The sequence below is a fragment of the Perna viridis genome, chromosome 12 (assembly GCF_037379345.1).
Source record: "Perna viridis isolate PV_CMFRI_1.1 ecotype Kerala chromosome 12, ASM3737934v1, whole genome shotgun sequence".
In the NCBI taxonomy this organism is placed as follows: Eukaryota; Metazoa; Mollusca; class Bivalvia; order Mytilida; family Mytilidae; genus Perna; species Perna viridis.
In genome coordinates, this window is record NC_142456.1 from 17,969,391 (window position 1) to 17,987,139 (window position 17,749).

Below are 17,749 nucleotides of genomic sequence, written 5' to 3' on the forward strand. Positions count from 1 at the left end.
GTCGACATAAACTATCTCAATCTGAGAATTTAAAGTTGTGAAAATGCCAAATAGTGTCAACAACAAAACATGTGAATTACGATATATTATGTTGACTTTTTCGTGAAATAACTTGACTTATTGACTTTATATCTCGACAAAAGCTAGTTTTTCGTGTTAAGTTACGATAACTTATCACGAAATTTCACGTTCGTCGAAATATTACGTCAACAATTCAAGTTATTTTACAAAACAAGTCAATATAATTTATCACAATATATACATTTTGTAGCTGACACTACTTGGCATTTTCATAACTTTAAACTATAAAATTGCGATAGTTTATGTCGACAAATATCAATACGTTCACGACAAGTTGAGATAACTTGTCTCCATTTCGTCACAATAATTAGCTGTAATGTCGTGATTTTGGTAAAAAGCTATCGCGAAAATATTTATGTCGAAGCTACATATTGGCATGACTCTCTATAAGTCGTGATAACTGGAAGGGTCGACATAATTATCGTAACTATCACGAAAAATTAACGTGACTTTTTGAGATGAAATTGTCATTTATGTCGACAAAATACACCAATTATCACGACTTTTTGAGATAATTTTTCGCCACTTTTATTTATCTTGATGACAGAAATAGACTTCCATAGATAATGCTTCAAAAACATACATCTGTTAAACATGCGCACGCAGATTTGATTTTTTTTCATTTATTATTGTCAATCAACTTAAAGCTAGGAGTATTTATTAGTTTACTGGTAGTGCAGTAGCAAATGTATTATTTTAGCGCCGAATGAATCTACGTTTGAATTCATTGAAACACGTCGAGGGGCTTTTAAAGTGTGAACCTGTCAATGGTATATTTAAAATAACATTGTTAAAAGTTTTTTTTTCTATAAGAAGAATCTAAGTACGTTTATTAATGTTCATAACATTAGTAATATAATACAATATTATAAAGTATGATATAATATAATATCATATAGTAATGTATGGAAATTGATTTTGCAGTGGTAGATTGAACGGTAATTAATAAAATGGAATGGGACTTTGACACCGGTGATGATGGTCGTTTCGTTTGTCACAGTAAACTTTGAAAAGAATCTCATTGGAGTAGATTTCTAATAAGTCAATTTCAGACTGATTTGACTTTGTTATGTTTCGCTAGTTAGAATTATTTAAAACTTTAACCCTAGGTCTTTGTGACAGATTCGATGAAAAGGATAGACAGTTCATTGAATGGAAAGGATCTTTAGAACAGTACATTTGCCTTTATTAAAGAGTTCATTAATCAACATCCAATTCAATAAGCTGTCCATAAAGTCTAGCAACGACCGGAAATTCACTTTCGGGATTCCTTGGAACTTGAGGAGGGCAGTCAATGCATCCGCAGCAATCATAACTAAATTGCCTCGCATTTACAATGAGACCAGGTGGGCGTCTAATCTGGAGATTATGGACACAACAACTCAAAATACATGGACATGGTCCTTCTATCGGCTCTAAAAAAGATATAAAATAGATGAAATGACAGATATTGTGCGCAACATATAATTTTACATTTTGAGAATTTTTAAACCGAAATATTGTCAAATTACCGATAAAGATGTTATGACCTTATTCAGTGCTAGGCATATACTGAGTGTGTAGGGTGGTGAATAACATGAATACAACTCACTGCACCATTTAGTGAATACCTGTGATGTATTAAATTTATTGTCGAAAGTAAAACATTGAAACCCGAGATAATCTTGAGCTTTGTGAGAATATCAACTAGAAACATAAACAAACACTGTAAAGAACTTAATATGTTTAAAGTAATTCCGTGTGGATGTAAGGAACGGAGTTCTATTCCAAAACCTTTCCCGGTTTAACCTATATTTATGTTCCTCTGTAGATCCTCTATTGTCTTACTCAATACCATCAGAGGTTGTCCTATTCAGTTACATCATGTAATAATGTTTGCGTTCTAGATTTACTTACGAGGAAGTATCACTCGGTTAACGAAAGCTATATTTTTATATAACCAAGTTGGTCGAGTGGACTAGAGCGTTGGACTTAGTGCAGATGGTGTTGCCATAGATGTCAGAGAAGAAAAAGGGTTCGAATCCCGCTGAGGGAGCGACCAAATTTGCATCGCAAATTTGCAACCTCGCATCGATTCTAGAGTTGGGTGTAGTTTAGACTTGATATGCTTCTCAGAATGTGACGATTCTATATTCGCTACACTTCTACATCAAATTGATACAGGAAAAATAACATGAGTATATAAGAGTCTGAAAATTTCCCCACAATGTTAGAACTGTCCAACTTGCGAAGCAAATTTTTGGTCGTTCCCTTCGCAGGACTCGAATTGATACAGCTATGGAAACACCGCCTGTACTAAGTGCAGCGCCCTTGACCATTCGACCAGCTAGGCTATATAATAATATAAAAGGCGGTGTTACCACATATTTTGTATAACCGATATCCTTCTACGGCATAAAATTAACAAAGTTCAAGATCAAAACATATTCTGAAGCTGAATCAAGTAGTGAATAATTTTCAAAGGCACACATTATCAAGTGATTAGGGATCTAAATGAGAATGATTTATGTACTGGTGTGTTTGGCTCATACTTACCGGTTTCCCCAAGTGGCAATATTGCTTGGGTCATTACAGCGGAAACTGCAGCAACTAAAAATATCAAAATTTGTATCATCCTGAAACTGAAAAAAAACAATAATCATGCAAAACTTTTAAAATTAACTTTTAAAATGTAAAACGATTATTCCATGGAAACTAATATTTGTATCCAACATTTTTTCTCGTGTTAGTTCTTTTTTTAAGTTTGAATAAAAAACAGACTTTTATAATTCAGGGAAACGGCATCTTTCATCCTACTGTATGACTTGGGAATTATTCATGATTACTACAACCCTAAAGGCCTCGGTTTAACTTGACTCAAAAAGTTACGATTGTGATTCTATCTATGGAGGCAGGTGTAACATGTACGAGGACGATGGTGAATATATTGTAAGTTTTTAAAAACGATATTTTCTTTTAAAGTTTTACATCAATTCGGATTTATTTTTCTACATAATACATAAGACTCGAGTATAAATATTTTATGTTATAAAAGATAAGAGACAACTTAAAACTTTCTGTCAGAACTTAAATTAGTGCCTCCAAGGTCAAAGGTCAAATTCGCGTAACTACCACTACTTCGTTTTCTATAAACATCACGGTCTCCTTTATATAGGTCTTATTTCTTCATCAGAATCAGGACACTCTCATATAGAAGTCATACAAATTGAAAAAAAAATCCACCGCTCAAACGACATACTTCGAATTGTAATGTAACTATAGTCATTTCACATGTAGTATCACGTGTACAATTTGTGCTGCAGTTTCTAAGCGACAGTAAGTGTGAAATGGAGTTTCTCTGTATAGCTAATGACCATGAACGGAAGCAAATAGATACATTGGAATTGCAGGGGAAAATGAAAATAGATATTTTTAAATTGGCGGAATTACACAGATTCAATCTATTATAAACTCTGCTTAAATATAGTAAAAGTGGTGTACGCTCCAAATACGGGAAACTGTTATGGTCATTTCAATAGAAAAAAATATTTAATTGGAAAGCTTAAAAATATCTCTTTAGTCTTTAAACTACAATTAACCTTGCAGATCGAATCAGTGCAGCTTAGGGAAAGATGCTCGGCCGATTCCAATTGTAAAAAGTTTTTAACGACTTTAAAAAAAATGAATAAAATGTCTATGATATAAACTTACTTTGGACTTGTTGACAAAATCAAACGTCACTCCCGCAGGTACAATAATCAAAAGACGGCTTACCTGCTTGTTTCTCACTTTATAATGATGTAAAATAATTTAAATTAACATTTCCTAATACGAACCAAAACTATTTGGTTATAAACATTTATAACGTGACGAAACTGGCCGAATTCTTATCCCATGTTTTTCCCTTACATTAAAAAAACTTGTTAAAACGTAACAGAATAACAAATTAGTTGCTATTTTCTCCATTTCAATGTTGTATTTCGTCGTCCTTCCAGTAGTAATGCACACAAATGTACCTATCCAAATTGAAAAGCATTAATTATCGAACTGCATAATCACCTTTAGAATTTTTTTTTCAAATATATCAACAAAATGTTGATTTAACCCACATACACTTTACCACATATTCGTCAGGGGCGTAGCTGCCTACACGCAAATACGCAGTTGCGTACTTTCGGGAAAAGTAACAAAAATAAAAACACACATTTTAAAGATGAAATAAAGGTTTTATGCAATGACTCACTGGGGGCCTTGAGCGACTCCCCTCCCCCCAAGACCCCTCGCCGTAATTTTGCGTACAAATAAAACAGGCCTAGCTACGCCCCTGTTCGTGTATCAAATACGTTTCATTTATACATCAAAGACTGCGCAGAAGAAGTTGTAGTGCAAATGTTGACTACCATACATTAAGCAGCACTCCAGCTAAGAATGATGCAATATGTTACTCATGGGTAAAAAGCCTACGTTATTTTTATTTTTGATATTTTGTTTGAATTGGCATAGTAAACAGAAATTAACATTCAGTTTTTCATATAACCGGTGTTCTTAGGAGATGAAACTTATATAGAATACAATGTAGATTTCAAAATTAAGGGGGATAATTCTGTAAATGACACTTAAATACAATAGAATCGATTGGATTTTCAATGTTGATTATCTGCTAAGAGCTAGTAGATTTGAATGAATAATTACACATTTCATATTATTGACCCATAAAACAACATAATTACAAAAATAAAAATATGTAGCCTTTTTAGGGGTGTATTACATTTTTTTCAGATTTTGCATGATTCTTACAAAGACTGCTACTTAAAACATTCTATTAAATGCCATGTATTAAACTGGTCGACTCAATATCAAACGTTAACAAGGTCATAATGATGAAAATAATACGGTTCTACTAAAGCTAGATATGTGAGTCTGTTTACGGAAATTTGTTAACACCACAAAAATCTCCTTGACAATAATCTGCTATAACAATAGACGTGACAGGGTAAACTTTAAAGGATATCCAAATGTATTATGCTTGTGTGTGTGTGTGTGTGTGTGTGTGTGTGTGTGTGTGTGTGTGTGTGTGTGTGTGTGTTATTGTGAGAGAGAGACAGAGAGAGACGGTAGGACACGTTCGAATTCTGAACATAAATTCGATATTTTATTTTATTTTTAGTTGATAATCGCCGACGTTTACAGATCATCATGTTAAAATAGAGAATAATAGAATTAGATTTTAGTATCATTTTGTGTAATAATCAGGCAATATGTGGCACGTCATTTTTATAAAATTGGTCTTTGTTTCCGCAAATGTGTTCTAAATATATCTAGAAAACAGCCGAAAGCCTATCAAACTTTATCCTTAAACATCTGTGACGTAGACATTTTTGACTGCTTATATAGGAATCACACCCCATCCCCATTTTTCACAGTGCATTTAAACTAAATTCGACCTATCAATATCTTGAAAAGGCAAACACTTTGATGCATAGTTATTTCTGGAATGTGTGAGATATCAGTAATTGGATAATGCAATAAAATCTCTGCATTTTTTCTTCTTCACTTGCAACGCCTTATACACAATTTTCTTGGTCCATACACAGAAAAGTACTTAAATGTCAGGATAGGAGAACCCAAAATTTATATAAATTGTTAGGATACACAAAGCCAGCTCAACGAGACAAAAACTATTATATTAAGTATATATATATTATTTTATACTTTTATACTATCACAATATACGGCTAGAATGAATAAAGATCTATCCAAATAACATTTGGTAGAAAAATTTGATAACACCTTCAGATATTTGGACGATATTTTGGTTCTGACAACGATGACTTCAATATTTATATTAACGATATATATCCTATAGAACTGTCTTTAAATACAGCAAATATTTATGATAAAGAATGTCCGTTTCTTGATCTTAGTATTCATATCGGTAAATGGTAAACTTAATACTAGAATTTACGATAAAAGGGGTGATTTTTCATTCCCTATTGTCAACTGTCCGCTTTTAGATGGTGATGTCCCCTTATCAATATCATATGGTGTGGACATTTCAATTGGTTCAATTTGCTCGTATTTGTAACAGTGTTTCGGATTAATCGAAAGGAATCCTTATATAACCGAGAAATTACTAAATACTACATCAAGGTTTTCGGTATCACAAAAAAACATTCACAAAATTTTACAACCGGTTACAAGGAATACAGGTGTAATTGTGAAGGATTACACGTGCGGGTATCTCTTGCCCTTTGTTTTACGGTAATATTCTACACAAAGCACGGAAAGCTCGGTACTCACCCAAAAAGTTAACTAAACCGTTGAATTCGTAAGGGATACAGTTATGATATAATATTGCTGTCAAATCATTTTTTTGTATTAACATTGATTCGTTCATAGGGTCTTTACATAGAACTTAAAACATTATATTTTAAAGCAGTTTTTGGCACGACATGGGTTGTGTCCTTTTTGTATGACTTATGGTGTCTCGTGATTCTCAATTAACCCCGCATGGGAAGAATTTGATTGATTTTACATACGACGGGTCATAACTTTTTGTAGGTTTAACCTGGTCTAGTATTGGCATGTCAGTTAACTGCTAGTGGTCCTTAGTATGTACATTTGTACAATTTATATTCAGTTTCCTTTGTAACAAGTGGCTCAGACCTTTTTGAACTGATTTTTAGGTGTGTTTAATTGTGTAATATTTTTTTTCACAATGGCCATATTTTAAAGGGGGTTGTGATCGCGCCGAAGTACTTTAACCACGCCGCATTTTTGTGCCTGTCCCTTGTCGGGGATTTCTGGCCTCTGTGTGTATTGTTGCGTTTTCACCTTTAGTTTATTGTTTATGTTACTTAAATACTAGGGGCAACTCTTTAGCTGTATCTGTGTGTTATGATGTTTTGGGACAAGCTGCAGCCTGTCCTGTGGTATGAGGATTTCCTCGTCGTTCATTGAAGACCAATCGGATTGCCATGGCCTGATATTTTCTTCCGAAGTGATTTATATATATATAACTTATTAGGTTTCACAAAGTAAACAAGTATAGGCTCTCTTGTGTAGAGGGTCGATCTTCCAATTTTCTCTTTTCATTACACAAGAGTCTGTGCAGGGAATGTAATATAAATTCCCTGGTCTGTTCCATCATTTTAAAACTACACAGATATAACAACAAGGATTTTTATAGTAGACTGTAAAACATCCTTAATAACAAGAGGCTTTTCCACTTAAAACTTAGTGCACGCATAATTTGTCATGACTCCCTATGATGTACTCAAAAAGTTAGTTTCACTAACCATTTTTATCTATTGGTCAACCAGCTGCAGGGAATGTATATTGTAATGGAAAGTCCCTGGGCAGGCGCGTAGCTGAGGCCAAATTGAAGTGTAGGAAAAATTACGGCAGGGGGTCTGGGGGCCGCTTAGGGGGTCCAGGAGATAGCGTTTTAGAGCATCATTTATGCCTCTCCTGGATGTATTTTATCTAAAAAAAAAATAGCAAAATTAAGTGCAGGCAAAAACTTTTTTGCCTAACGGCAGCTACGCGCCTGCTGGGTCAACTGAGATCATATATCTTAGTCCGAAATTAATTGGGATGATAATAATATGGTACGAGTGGATATTATTTTCGACGCCTGCGCATATCATTCACAGGAAGTCAAGCCGAGTACAGTGTTTCGAAAATGCAAGTTACAGTGACAACACTCACTGACCAAGTTTTTACTCTTGATGTTAGCGAGGAATTAGAATTAGAAAACTTTAAAGCATTATGTGAGTTCGAAATCGGCATACCAGCAAAAGAAATAGCTATTTTGTGGAATGGACAGCCACTTACTGACGACAAGCGAACGCTGTCGGGTTATGGGATTAAAAATGGGGACATGTTACTGCTGCAACACAACAGAGGAGCCCAAGGATTACCTCAAGCGGTGCCGGGAGGAGGTGATTAAGGATATCTTTGTCTGACCATCATCTATTATTGAATATTAAGGGTGTCTTTGTTAATTTACGTAATGCTAGGAGTTTAACATGTAATTGTAAATAATAATAAGGTGTGGTTGTTGAGATCAAATATCAACAATGTATTGGAATTCAAGAAATGCATATATTTTCATATTTTCATTTAGTTATGTACATATATATAGTTTTTATGTATTTAAAACACCAACTTTTATAAAGTTGAGATGTGATGCTTTCACATGTTTAATCCCATAAATCACATAATTGAATTGTACATTTTGTAGTTAGTTTTTTTATTGTTTACTAAATTAAGACCTCATTTTCTCAACTTAAGAAATATCACTGAGGTGATTCTGGGCATGCTTCAATAAGTTGCATGTAGGCCTGAATAAAGGAATTATTTCAGTTGTTTATTTTTTTTAATTGAAGATCAATCTACATTTATTTTGAATATTGTTACAGTCACTTTTTATTGACAAATTTTCATCAATAAAGTTCTAGAATTAAGCCTTGTTCTTCTTTATTATACTGCAGATGTTTTGCAAAAAAATTGGTCCCATGTATATCGGGTCCGTAATTCTACATGTGTTAAAATGAAAACAATTTCTTGACCTTTAAATTTCTTTTCTGTTTTCAGCTTTTGACATAGATTTTGGAAGTGTACCAGTACCTGGCTCAAGTCAACCTAGAGCAGCAAGGACCCAGCCGCCTGACCCTGAAGACCCAGCTTATATCAGAGAACTGCTGCTAAAAAATCCACATGAACTTGCCTTACTGAAGGAAAGAAACCCAGAACTTGCTGAGGCTCTTATTAATGGAACATTTGGTACTTTGAAATACACATATCTTTTTTATATTCATCAGGGATGATTTTTTCTACTTTTTAGTAGTATTCCACTATTTCAAATCAAGATTATACTGTTATGATTCTTTTTTTACTGTATGTTTACTTCCAATTTTGTCAATTTTCTTTTTGTTTGTTGACCTCATAATATCATCCCTGGTACATGATTGCAGTCAAATAGTAAATATCTGCAATAAAACTGATAAACAATAAATTTCAAATTTTCAAACTATAATCAGCCTTTCCCCCTTGATCATAGGGCTACTGGCTAAAGGCACGTACTCAAGTTACTCACATTTTATAATTTGTAAAACGTAACAAGGAAAGATCCTTTCTTAGTATTGCATGTTGACTTCTTGTCAAACTAACATCAGTCTCTCAGTGTTTCTAAAGTTGAAGGTTACATTCTTATTCATTACTGTCCATTACCATCCAGGAGAAAAGTTTACATTTTTGAGTAAGAATCAAATTTTAGGTGGAATAACAAAGAATTTATCATTTAAGTGCTATTATCTGTAGAATCAAGCAGTGGGTGAATCATGTTGGAAAAATTCACATTCCATGAAATTTTATTCAAAATGTTGTCTGAAATGCAATTATGGAATTTATTTATTTCTTTTTTGTGTTTGTCAGTAATTCGAGTTATAAATTATATGAAATGCATTGCAATTTTGTCATCAAAAAAAGGGAGAATGAGATAATTCACTTTCCTTCTATCAATCTATTGTATTAAATCTCAACTCTTTCTTGTGCCTCTTTTAACACCTCTAAGACAAAGAACTGTCAATTTACCTTCAATAAACCAAGAACCATGTGCCCACATTGTTTTTTTCAATTTTTCCAGATTGTTATAGATTCCAGCACTTATAAAACACTGAATAATGGCTTAATCAATTTTAACAAAGGTGTTTTTTTTTTCTGATAAATGTTCAATTTATAAGTATATAAATATTAATTGTGTATTTGTATTGAATTGTATATAATTTTTAGAAAAATTCAAGGAAGTTCTCCAAAGACAGACAAAAGAAAGGAAAGAAAAAGAGATGGAAAGAATTCGACTTATTAATGCTGATCCATTCAGTGCTGAGGCTCAACAAATGATAGCAGAGGAAATCAGGTCCAGTGGTAAACTATGTCAATTTAGAGTTATTGCCCTTGCTTTTGTATTTAACCTTGACATCAGGATTTTTTCCTATCTTGCTTCCGACACCCAGAATCCATATGGTCAAATTATAAAATTGTCAGTGAGAAAGTTGATGTTGCTCAAGTCTGAAATCATATTCCATGTTATGGCATACTTTAATTTTATTTGTAACAGGCTTTCTGATTGGCTAGGTTTTTTTTAGCTAACCAGGTTATTTTGTACTAGAAATTGTATGATATGATATGATTTTAATTTGAACAGTTTATCTGAAATAACCTACAGGTATTTTAGACCAGTTTACATTGAAGTGGTGTATATGTTTAAACTTCTGCAGAATAGGTTATTTCTTATAACCTGTTAAAAAAATTCAACTTCTATTTTGATAAAGCTTCTCTCAAAAATATCAAGTGGATGGGTTAATTATTTACAGAGAAAACTAAAACGAATAAGGTATGAATGAACAGAAGGAAGGACACAATGATCACTATATTTTTGCCCAAAGCTGGGATTATAATAAATTATTTATGTATTCACCATTGATGTTTTTTTTTAAATCAGGATGAAGAATGTAGAGTCTAATATGGAGACAGCAATAGAGTATGCTCCTGAAAGTTTTGGACAGGTTGTCATGTTATATATTGACTGTCTTGTCAATGGTCATCATGTTAAAGCCTTTGTTGATTCAGGTAAATTTATAATAGAATATGAAGGTGCACAGGTTGTCATGTTATATATTGACTGTCTTGTCAATGGTCATCATGTTAAAGCCTTTTTTGATTCAGGTAAATTTATAATAGAATATGAAGGTGCACAGGTTGTCATGTTATATATTGACTGTCTTGTCAATGGTCATCATGTTAAAGCCTTTGTTGATTCAGGTAAATTTATAATAGAATATGAAGGTGCACAGGTTGTCATGTTATATATTGACTGTCTTGTCAATGGTCATCGTGTTAAAGCCTTTTTTGATTCAGTTAAATTTATAAAAGAATATGAAGGTGCACAGGTTATCATGTTATATATTGACTGTCTTGTCAATGTTAAAGCCTTTGTTGATTCAGGTAAATTTATAATAGAATATGAAGGTGCACAGGTTGTAGTGGTAGATATATTCCCCATCTATTCTTGAAAACTTTGGTTGATTACATAAAAGTCACTGGAACAAGCTCTCTTTTTCAGAATTTCTGGAACTACTGCTGAAAATCATTTTATGGGTTGACTAATTGACTATAAACCTTAATAGTAACTGAATTTAAAGTCTTGAAGTTATTTTTAAATTGACCAATTTATTTTTATGTTTGAAATGACTTATCTGTTTTCATGTAATAAATGTATCAGATTTTTAAAGTAGTTTTGTTTTTTTTTTTTTTAGCAAAAAATGCGAACAGAACATAAAGGTGTCTAAATAGATCAATTGGATTACTAGCGTGTCTAACTTCCCACTCAGTTTAAGCCAGTGATATAAAAGGAAATCTCTATCCATAGATAAATAAGTAAAAATTATAATTGAAATATAAGCCTTTTTAAAGCTCCTCTTGTAGTGAAAATGTTTAGGTATTCTGCTGTCCATCTGTCTGTCTACACATCCGTTCATAATTTTTTTTTTTTTTTTTTAATGATTAATAGATATTTAACTCTGAAAAAATGGAGGATGGGTGTTCTATGCTCTAGGGCAGAATTTCATTTTCTCTCAAATCTGGTAATGAAAGGAGAATAACCCAGAATTTCGAGATTGTTGTACTATCACAGCGGAAGTTTTTCCAAGCAATGCTGGGAATACCACTTAGGCACTTTCGAAGCTGTGCTGGGTCTATAGCAGGGGTTGGTTGCCCAAGCCTTGTCGGATAAAAGAATGGGGAAATTCCGAGACATGAATTTAGTATTACAATTTGAATATTTAGTCACTTTATTTGCAGGTGCTCAAATGACAATAATGAGTGAGGCCTGTGCTGAAAGGTGCAATATAATGAGACTTGTGGATAGAAGGTGGGGTGGTATAGCTAAAGGTGTTGGTACACAACAGATTATTGGCAGAGTTCATATAGGTACAAAATACAGAGGAGTATCTTTATTTGTTGGATTGTTACTTTTTCTAGTCAACAGCAAGAAAATTTTAGAATTTACAGTGTTTTTGAAAGGCATAAAGAACTGTGCTTCCAAAATGTGAGGAAAAAATCTGATTTAATTTGTTGAAAGTCATTGGCACGATACAAAACTTAAACTCATCGAAACACATTTATATACAAAAGTCCGAGACATCTTAATATTTGAATATAAACTTTATTAATCGGTGAACAAGATTAAAACCTTTTGCCTAATTGGTAGATGTTTTATAAATATATTATATGCATATCCCTTAAGGCATGATCCAAATTATTCAAATTTTGAAAGAATGCATTATTGTATCTTAAAGTACCATTTCAATGAATAGTTGAAACTTGCAATAAATTAATAAATGTACAAAAAGTGAGTTTTTAATGGAACATAAGTCAATACATGGAATTCACACATGTGTAATACACATGTACACATGTACCAAAATTTTCATCTTTCTTTTTGAAATTCTATGGCATCTATTTTTTTTTTTTTTTTTTTGATTTAATTACATGTACCTGTATTTAATTATAATTACGGTCTATAAATTACTTATTTACAGGACAAATACAAATTGGCAATGATTTTTTACAGTCATCATTTTCAATATTAAAAGATCAACCAATGGATATGCTTTTAGGATTAGATATGCTTAAAAGACATCAGGTATTGTAACAAATAGTCTTACAAATAGTATAAATCGAGATTTTGGGTAATACTTTTGTGTTTTTTGGACTCTCTCAGCGGGTGTTTCTAGAAAAGCAGAGGATGCTTACCCTACCAGTGCACCTGGTCCACGCTCCCAGTTTTTAGTGGAGTCCGAGTTGCTCATTTACTTTTGTTACTTTGTATGTATGATTTTAGTTACTTTATGTTCTTTGTTGTGTATGTCTGTTTTCCATGTCTGGTCTTTGTCCCTGGATTACATTCTTTTGATTACCGCTATAACCTTGGTTCCCTTGATTACTCTTTCCACAATAAAACTAAACCTCTTTCGTACATAAACTGCCCCCATGGTCTCCAGGAAGCATGCTCATTTCATGTGTGGGAGGTCATGGGTTATATGCTGGTGGAGTCACATCATACATTTGAAAATTGGTTGGCGTGAAGTCAGAATAATGTGTCTGAGTTGGGATTGTATGCCTGTCTCTAGGCTGGTGCTTTTGTGAGCTAGCAAAGAAAGAAAGTCTCAGCTTGTCAGACTAGTAGAGAGCAGGGTCTGTTTGGTTAGTCAATCATTCTTGTTGAAATATCTGCAATGGGATGTTAAACCATAATCAATCAATCTTTGTACATGAAATGTTTACCTGCAGCACATGCATTGCATTTCTATTATATTTATTGTAAAAATGAGGGCTAATGAACATCAAGTAATATAGATCTGATATAAACTGTCATAGTGAACATCAAGTAATATAGATCTGATATAAACTGTCACAGTGAACATAAATATAGACCTGATATAAACTGTCACAGTGAACATCAAGTAATATAGATCTGATATAAACTGTCACAATGAACATCAAGTAATATAGATCTGATATAAACTGTCACAGTGAACATCAAGTAATATAGATCTGATATAAACTGTCACAGTGAACATCTGATATAAACTGTCACAGTGAACATCAAGTAATATAGATCTGATATAAACTGTCACAATGAACATCAAGTAATATAGATCTGATATAAACTGTTACAGTGAACATCAAGTAATATAGATCTGATATAAACTGTCACAGTGAACATCAAGTAATATAGATCTGATATAAACTGTTACAATCAATAAAGCGTGATGTACATATATTGTATTTTTCAACCTGTAAGTCTAATTGCCAATGTTTTACCAAAATCAATGAAAAATACATAGATACGTTGAAATTTGCCAGATAAGTCAAGGGTCAGACATGCATTTCAAGTTGTTGGTATAAGCCACAAGTCAGCAGCACTAATGACCACTGATCATTGATTCCTAGTGTGATTGACCGCTTTCATTTTCCAAAGACATCATGAAATGCATCGAAGAAAAACATTTTTCTTGAAAAATCATTACATAAGTGGAAGTGAATGATAAATTGAAGCTAACAACTTGCTTAAAAAAATATCGACTTATACTCTGAAAAATAAGGTAATATTTCACAGCCGTTTTTTTTTTCTCGAAAATTCAATGGTGACCAGATAATGATGTGAGAGTTCTCTCCCTTGAAAGTTGAAATTTCTTTAAAAATTTAAGCACTTTCATGCCTATAATTCCAAATGGATTTGGACAAAAATTCTACAATGTTACAATAATAAATCTCTCATAATAAATTTGGAGGGGTTGTAGGACCCATAGGATAGCAGTTACTTAGTTCATCTATCATTATTCTACCTTCTGGCAAGATGTACTAACAGACTGTCAGATCAGTTGGTTTTTAACATGCATGTTTCATGCAGCATGGATTTTGCCTAATTCTTACATAGACCTATTATTGTATAGTTTCTATGACTATGCTATTTTTCTGTTATAGTGCTCCATAGACTTGAAAAGAAATGTATTAATTATTGGAACAACGGGTACAGAAACAAAGTTTCTGGATGAATCTGCTCTTCCTGTTCATGCTCGTCTTAACTCTGGTCCAATGTCTCCTGGGTCTACCGTAAAAATCTCTGAGGAAGAGGACAAACAGTTAGCCGAGGCCATAAATAAATCACAAAATGAACATCAAGGTATAAATCAAAGTAAAATATATTTGAAGTTATCATATATGTGAATTACTGAAAACTAAACTTAGTTTATTGTTTTCATTACATGACAAGTTTTTGAAAAAACAATCATTGTTTTGTCTTGTAGCTGGTAGGAATGGATGAACACGCAACTTTTCAATGTGTTCCCTTAAAACTTACATTTTGTTATGAATTGATCCTCCCAAATGACATTTTCACAAGACATATTTCACAATAGCTTTAAATACTGTTAATATATTAATTTTCTGCATAGCAAATTTTTGGCAATTTCTGTAAATTAGCTATGTCTGAAGTACCTGTTTTCATGGTTATGAAAGTGATAACTGTTTCACAGTGTCAAAGTTTTCCATACTCATATGTCCAACACATAAATACCAAAAAAAGTGGTACTCCATGAAAACTATGTTGTCAGTACTTCTTTTGTCTGATTCTAATCATTTCAATGAAATTGTGAAAACCAAATTATTATTTTGCTTTGTTTTATTTTAAAGCTAATTTAAAAAGAGCATGACATGGTAAGGCATACTGTGTTGAGTTACCGTATTTTGGTGTGTATAATGCACATTTATGTATTGTGCGCAGTGCAATATTGAAGGTCTAAATGTGTGAAAAAAGTTTTTTAGACTTATGTTGCAGTAAAATTTTATAGGACAAAAAAAATCGATATTTTGCACTTGATTGGTCACTCTATTTATCTTGATGCGGCATTTCCTATGAAAATGTGAAGGAAAGAAACTTCTATGCAGACTAAAACATCATGTAAACATCAGTAGCTACATAAATTGGATAATTTTAATTTCGAAGCATGATAAAATTGACACAGGATGTATGAAATGGCTTTTGAAACAAAATCAAAAGTCAGGAAAATCGGACATTTCCAATTTTGGTTGTAACTCAAATTTCACAATTTTTCATTTAAAAACATACTTTTAAGAAAGAAATTTGTAAGAAACAAAATAAGTATCAGAATAATTATTTTCAGCTGTAAAAGCATTTGATAAGGAGGTTTTGACAAAAAAGGAAATAGTTACTTTTTGGTTTTAAACTTTGTAGTTGTTTCATATTAATCTCTAACCATGCTTTAGAAGAAGGAAATATTGTACAAGCCTTGTTTGAAACATAATTTGAAGAAAATATCACTAAAAATTTAATACTTAAAGATGTATTTGATGATTAGATAAAATTTCTTTCAATAACATTTCACTTCCGGTTTGTTCGTTTACATTACGCAATGTCTTTTCACGTACCAAAATCTTTAATTTTGTTTCTAATTCTTTTGTAGTGATGTATAATACGCACCCCCATATTCTGGAAATAATTTCTATGTAAAAATGTGCACATAATACACACCAAAATACGGCACTTTATAACTCCATGTTACTGTAAATTCAGAAATTGTTGCGATGTTTTTATTTATGTAAAGGCAACTTATGAAAATCGCAGTACATGTAAATATAACTCACAATTCAGAACAAACTTGATGTGTTGAATTTTTCCCCAAAAGTGAAAAAAAAGACAACACTTTTGACCCATATAATCATTGCATATTATTATAATTTCTGAATTTACTGTATACTTTTTCTTTGAGTTCTTTCATGTTCCAAGAGATTGTAGTTTATATCTGATAGAACACCAAAAAATAAGGGACATCATGTTTTATTCCTATTCCACCAAGAAATATATATTTGATTGCATAATTTTCTTCGTTGATATTTGATGTTCTAAGATTTATATAAAGATCTTCAGAAAATGTCATATTTGAATAAAAGTTCTTTAAGTATGCGGAGATAATTAATGAAATTAAAAATATGGCTTACACCTATCCAAAAAACTATCAACATCACATTTCTACAAACATAAAATTGGTTCTTATATGTTTTGTTACTTCTTGAAAATTTATTCTTTAAATTTTTACCACATTCTGACAACTTAATCATTTCACCATGTTCAACATCTATGGCAGTACTACCTGAATATACATATATGCACATCACTTATTTATTCTATGTGGTGAGAGGTCTTTAAATTTATCAGTAACATTATATTGGGAAATTCATTGGCAGATTAAGGGGCATGTATCCTCAAATCCTTAAAATGTTTTGGTTGATTATATAGTAAATCAGAAAATTTCTTGATCTGCCTTTGGTATCAGATCCAGGATTTCAGGTTGGGATGGGCATCTCAAGGCCAGAAAATTCAGGGAGGTAAAATTTGTAAAAAAAAATATTTCATCCCAAGAAACATTTTTTTCCCAATTTTAGGAGGGTGTACAATGGGTCTGCCCCTTTGAATCCATACCTGGGTATATAGTCAGAATGCTATAGAGGTTTTATTTTTCATGTACTGGTACTTAGGAATTTTTCAATAAATATTAAGCAAAGTATATGCAATTTATTTACACAATCGGGTGGAATCCCATTCTCCAACTTGATCTGTTGTAAAATGTGGATACTTTTAGTAGCTTGAGTAAATTTTTGTACACATTTCAGCATCATCATCATCAACACCAGGAACAAGCCAAACTAATACAGGTAGCAGTAAAAATAATCCGACTCCATCTGACAATTCAAATGCACCTAAATTTGAAGAATCTGTGATTAAAAGGTTGATGGATTTTGGATTTCCGCGGGAAGATGTGGTACGAGAACTGACTTTATCTAATGGAAACACTGATCAAGCAATGGCTGCCTTGTTTGCCAAGAGTTTGAAAGTTCCTCAATAAAATAATCATATACATGTACATATACTTAAGTATTAATTCACTTTATATGTTTTGTTAGTGGTATCCATGTTCTGGGTATGATTTGAAAATTGAGAGGTTCAGAAGGAGGGCACTTTAGTGCATAATGTGCTATCCCAGGTGTGTTATATGTACCATAGACTCTCAGATTTGTCAAATGGCTTTAAGAGCCCTTCTAT

At 32.5% G+C, this 17,749-nt stretch overlaps 1 protein-coding gene and 1 long non-coding RNA gene across 5 annotated transcripts; one reads left to right on the forward strand and one right to left on the reverse strand.

Moving 5' to 3' along the window:
• Positions 1–1,008: 1,008 nt before the first annotated feature.
• Positions 1,009–3,858, reverse strand: LOC148601528 (uncharacterized). Its single transcript, XR_015917190.1, has 3 exons — positions 3,772–3,858; positions 2,617–2,702; positions 1,009–1,496 (listed from the first exon to the last, which is right to left on the reverse strand). It is a non-coding gene; the product is annotated as an uncharacterized LOC148601528 (long non-coding RNA).
• Positions 3,859–7,715: 3,857 nt separating this feature from the next.
• LOC148601529 (protein DDI1 homolog 2-like) lies at positions 7,716–17,570 on the forward strand. 4 transcript variants are annotated; one of them, XM_088554680.1, is made up of 9 exons: positions 7,716–8,003; positions 8,659–8,847; positions 9,856–9,982; positions 10,568–10,695; positions 11,926–12,054; positions 12,666–12,769; positions 14,614–14,812; positions 15,322–15,345; positions 17,323–17,461. In XM_088554680.1, exons 1-8 carry the CDS (start codon positions 7,745–7,747, stop codon positions 15,339–15,341), a joined length of 1,155 nt encoding a protein of 384 aa, XP_088410806.1. In that variant the 5' UTR covers positions 7,716–7,744; the 3' UTR covers positions 15,342–15,345; positions 17,323–17,461. The 4 variants fall into 4 exon arrangements, with proteins under 4 accessions (XP_088410806.1, XP_088410805.1, XP_088410803.1 ...); XM_088554679.1 differs by having other exon boundaries at positions 17,320–17,459; XM_088554677.1 differs by lacking the exon at positions 15,322–15,345 and having other exon boundaries at positions 17,320–17,570.
• Positions 17,571–17,749: the final 179 nt, after the last annotated feature.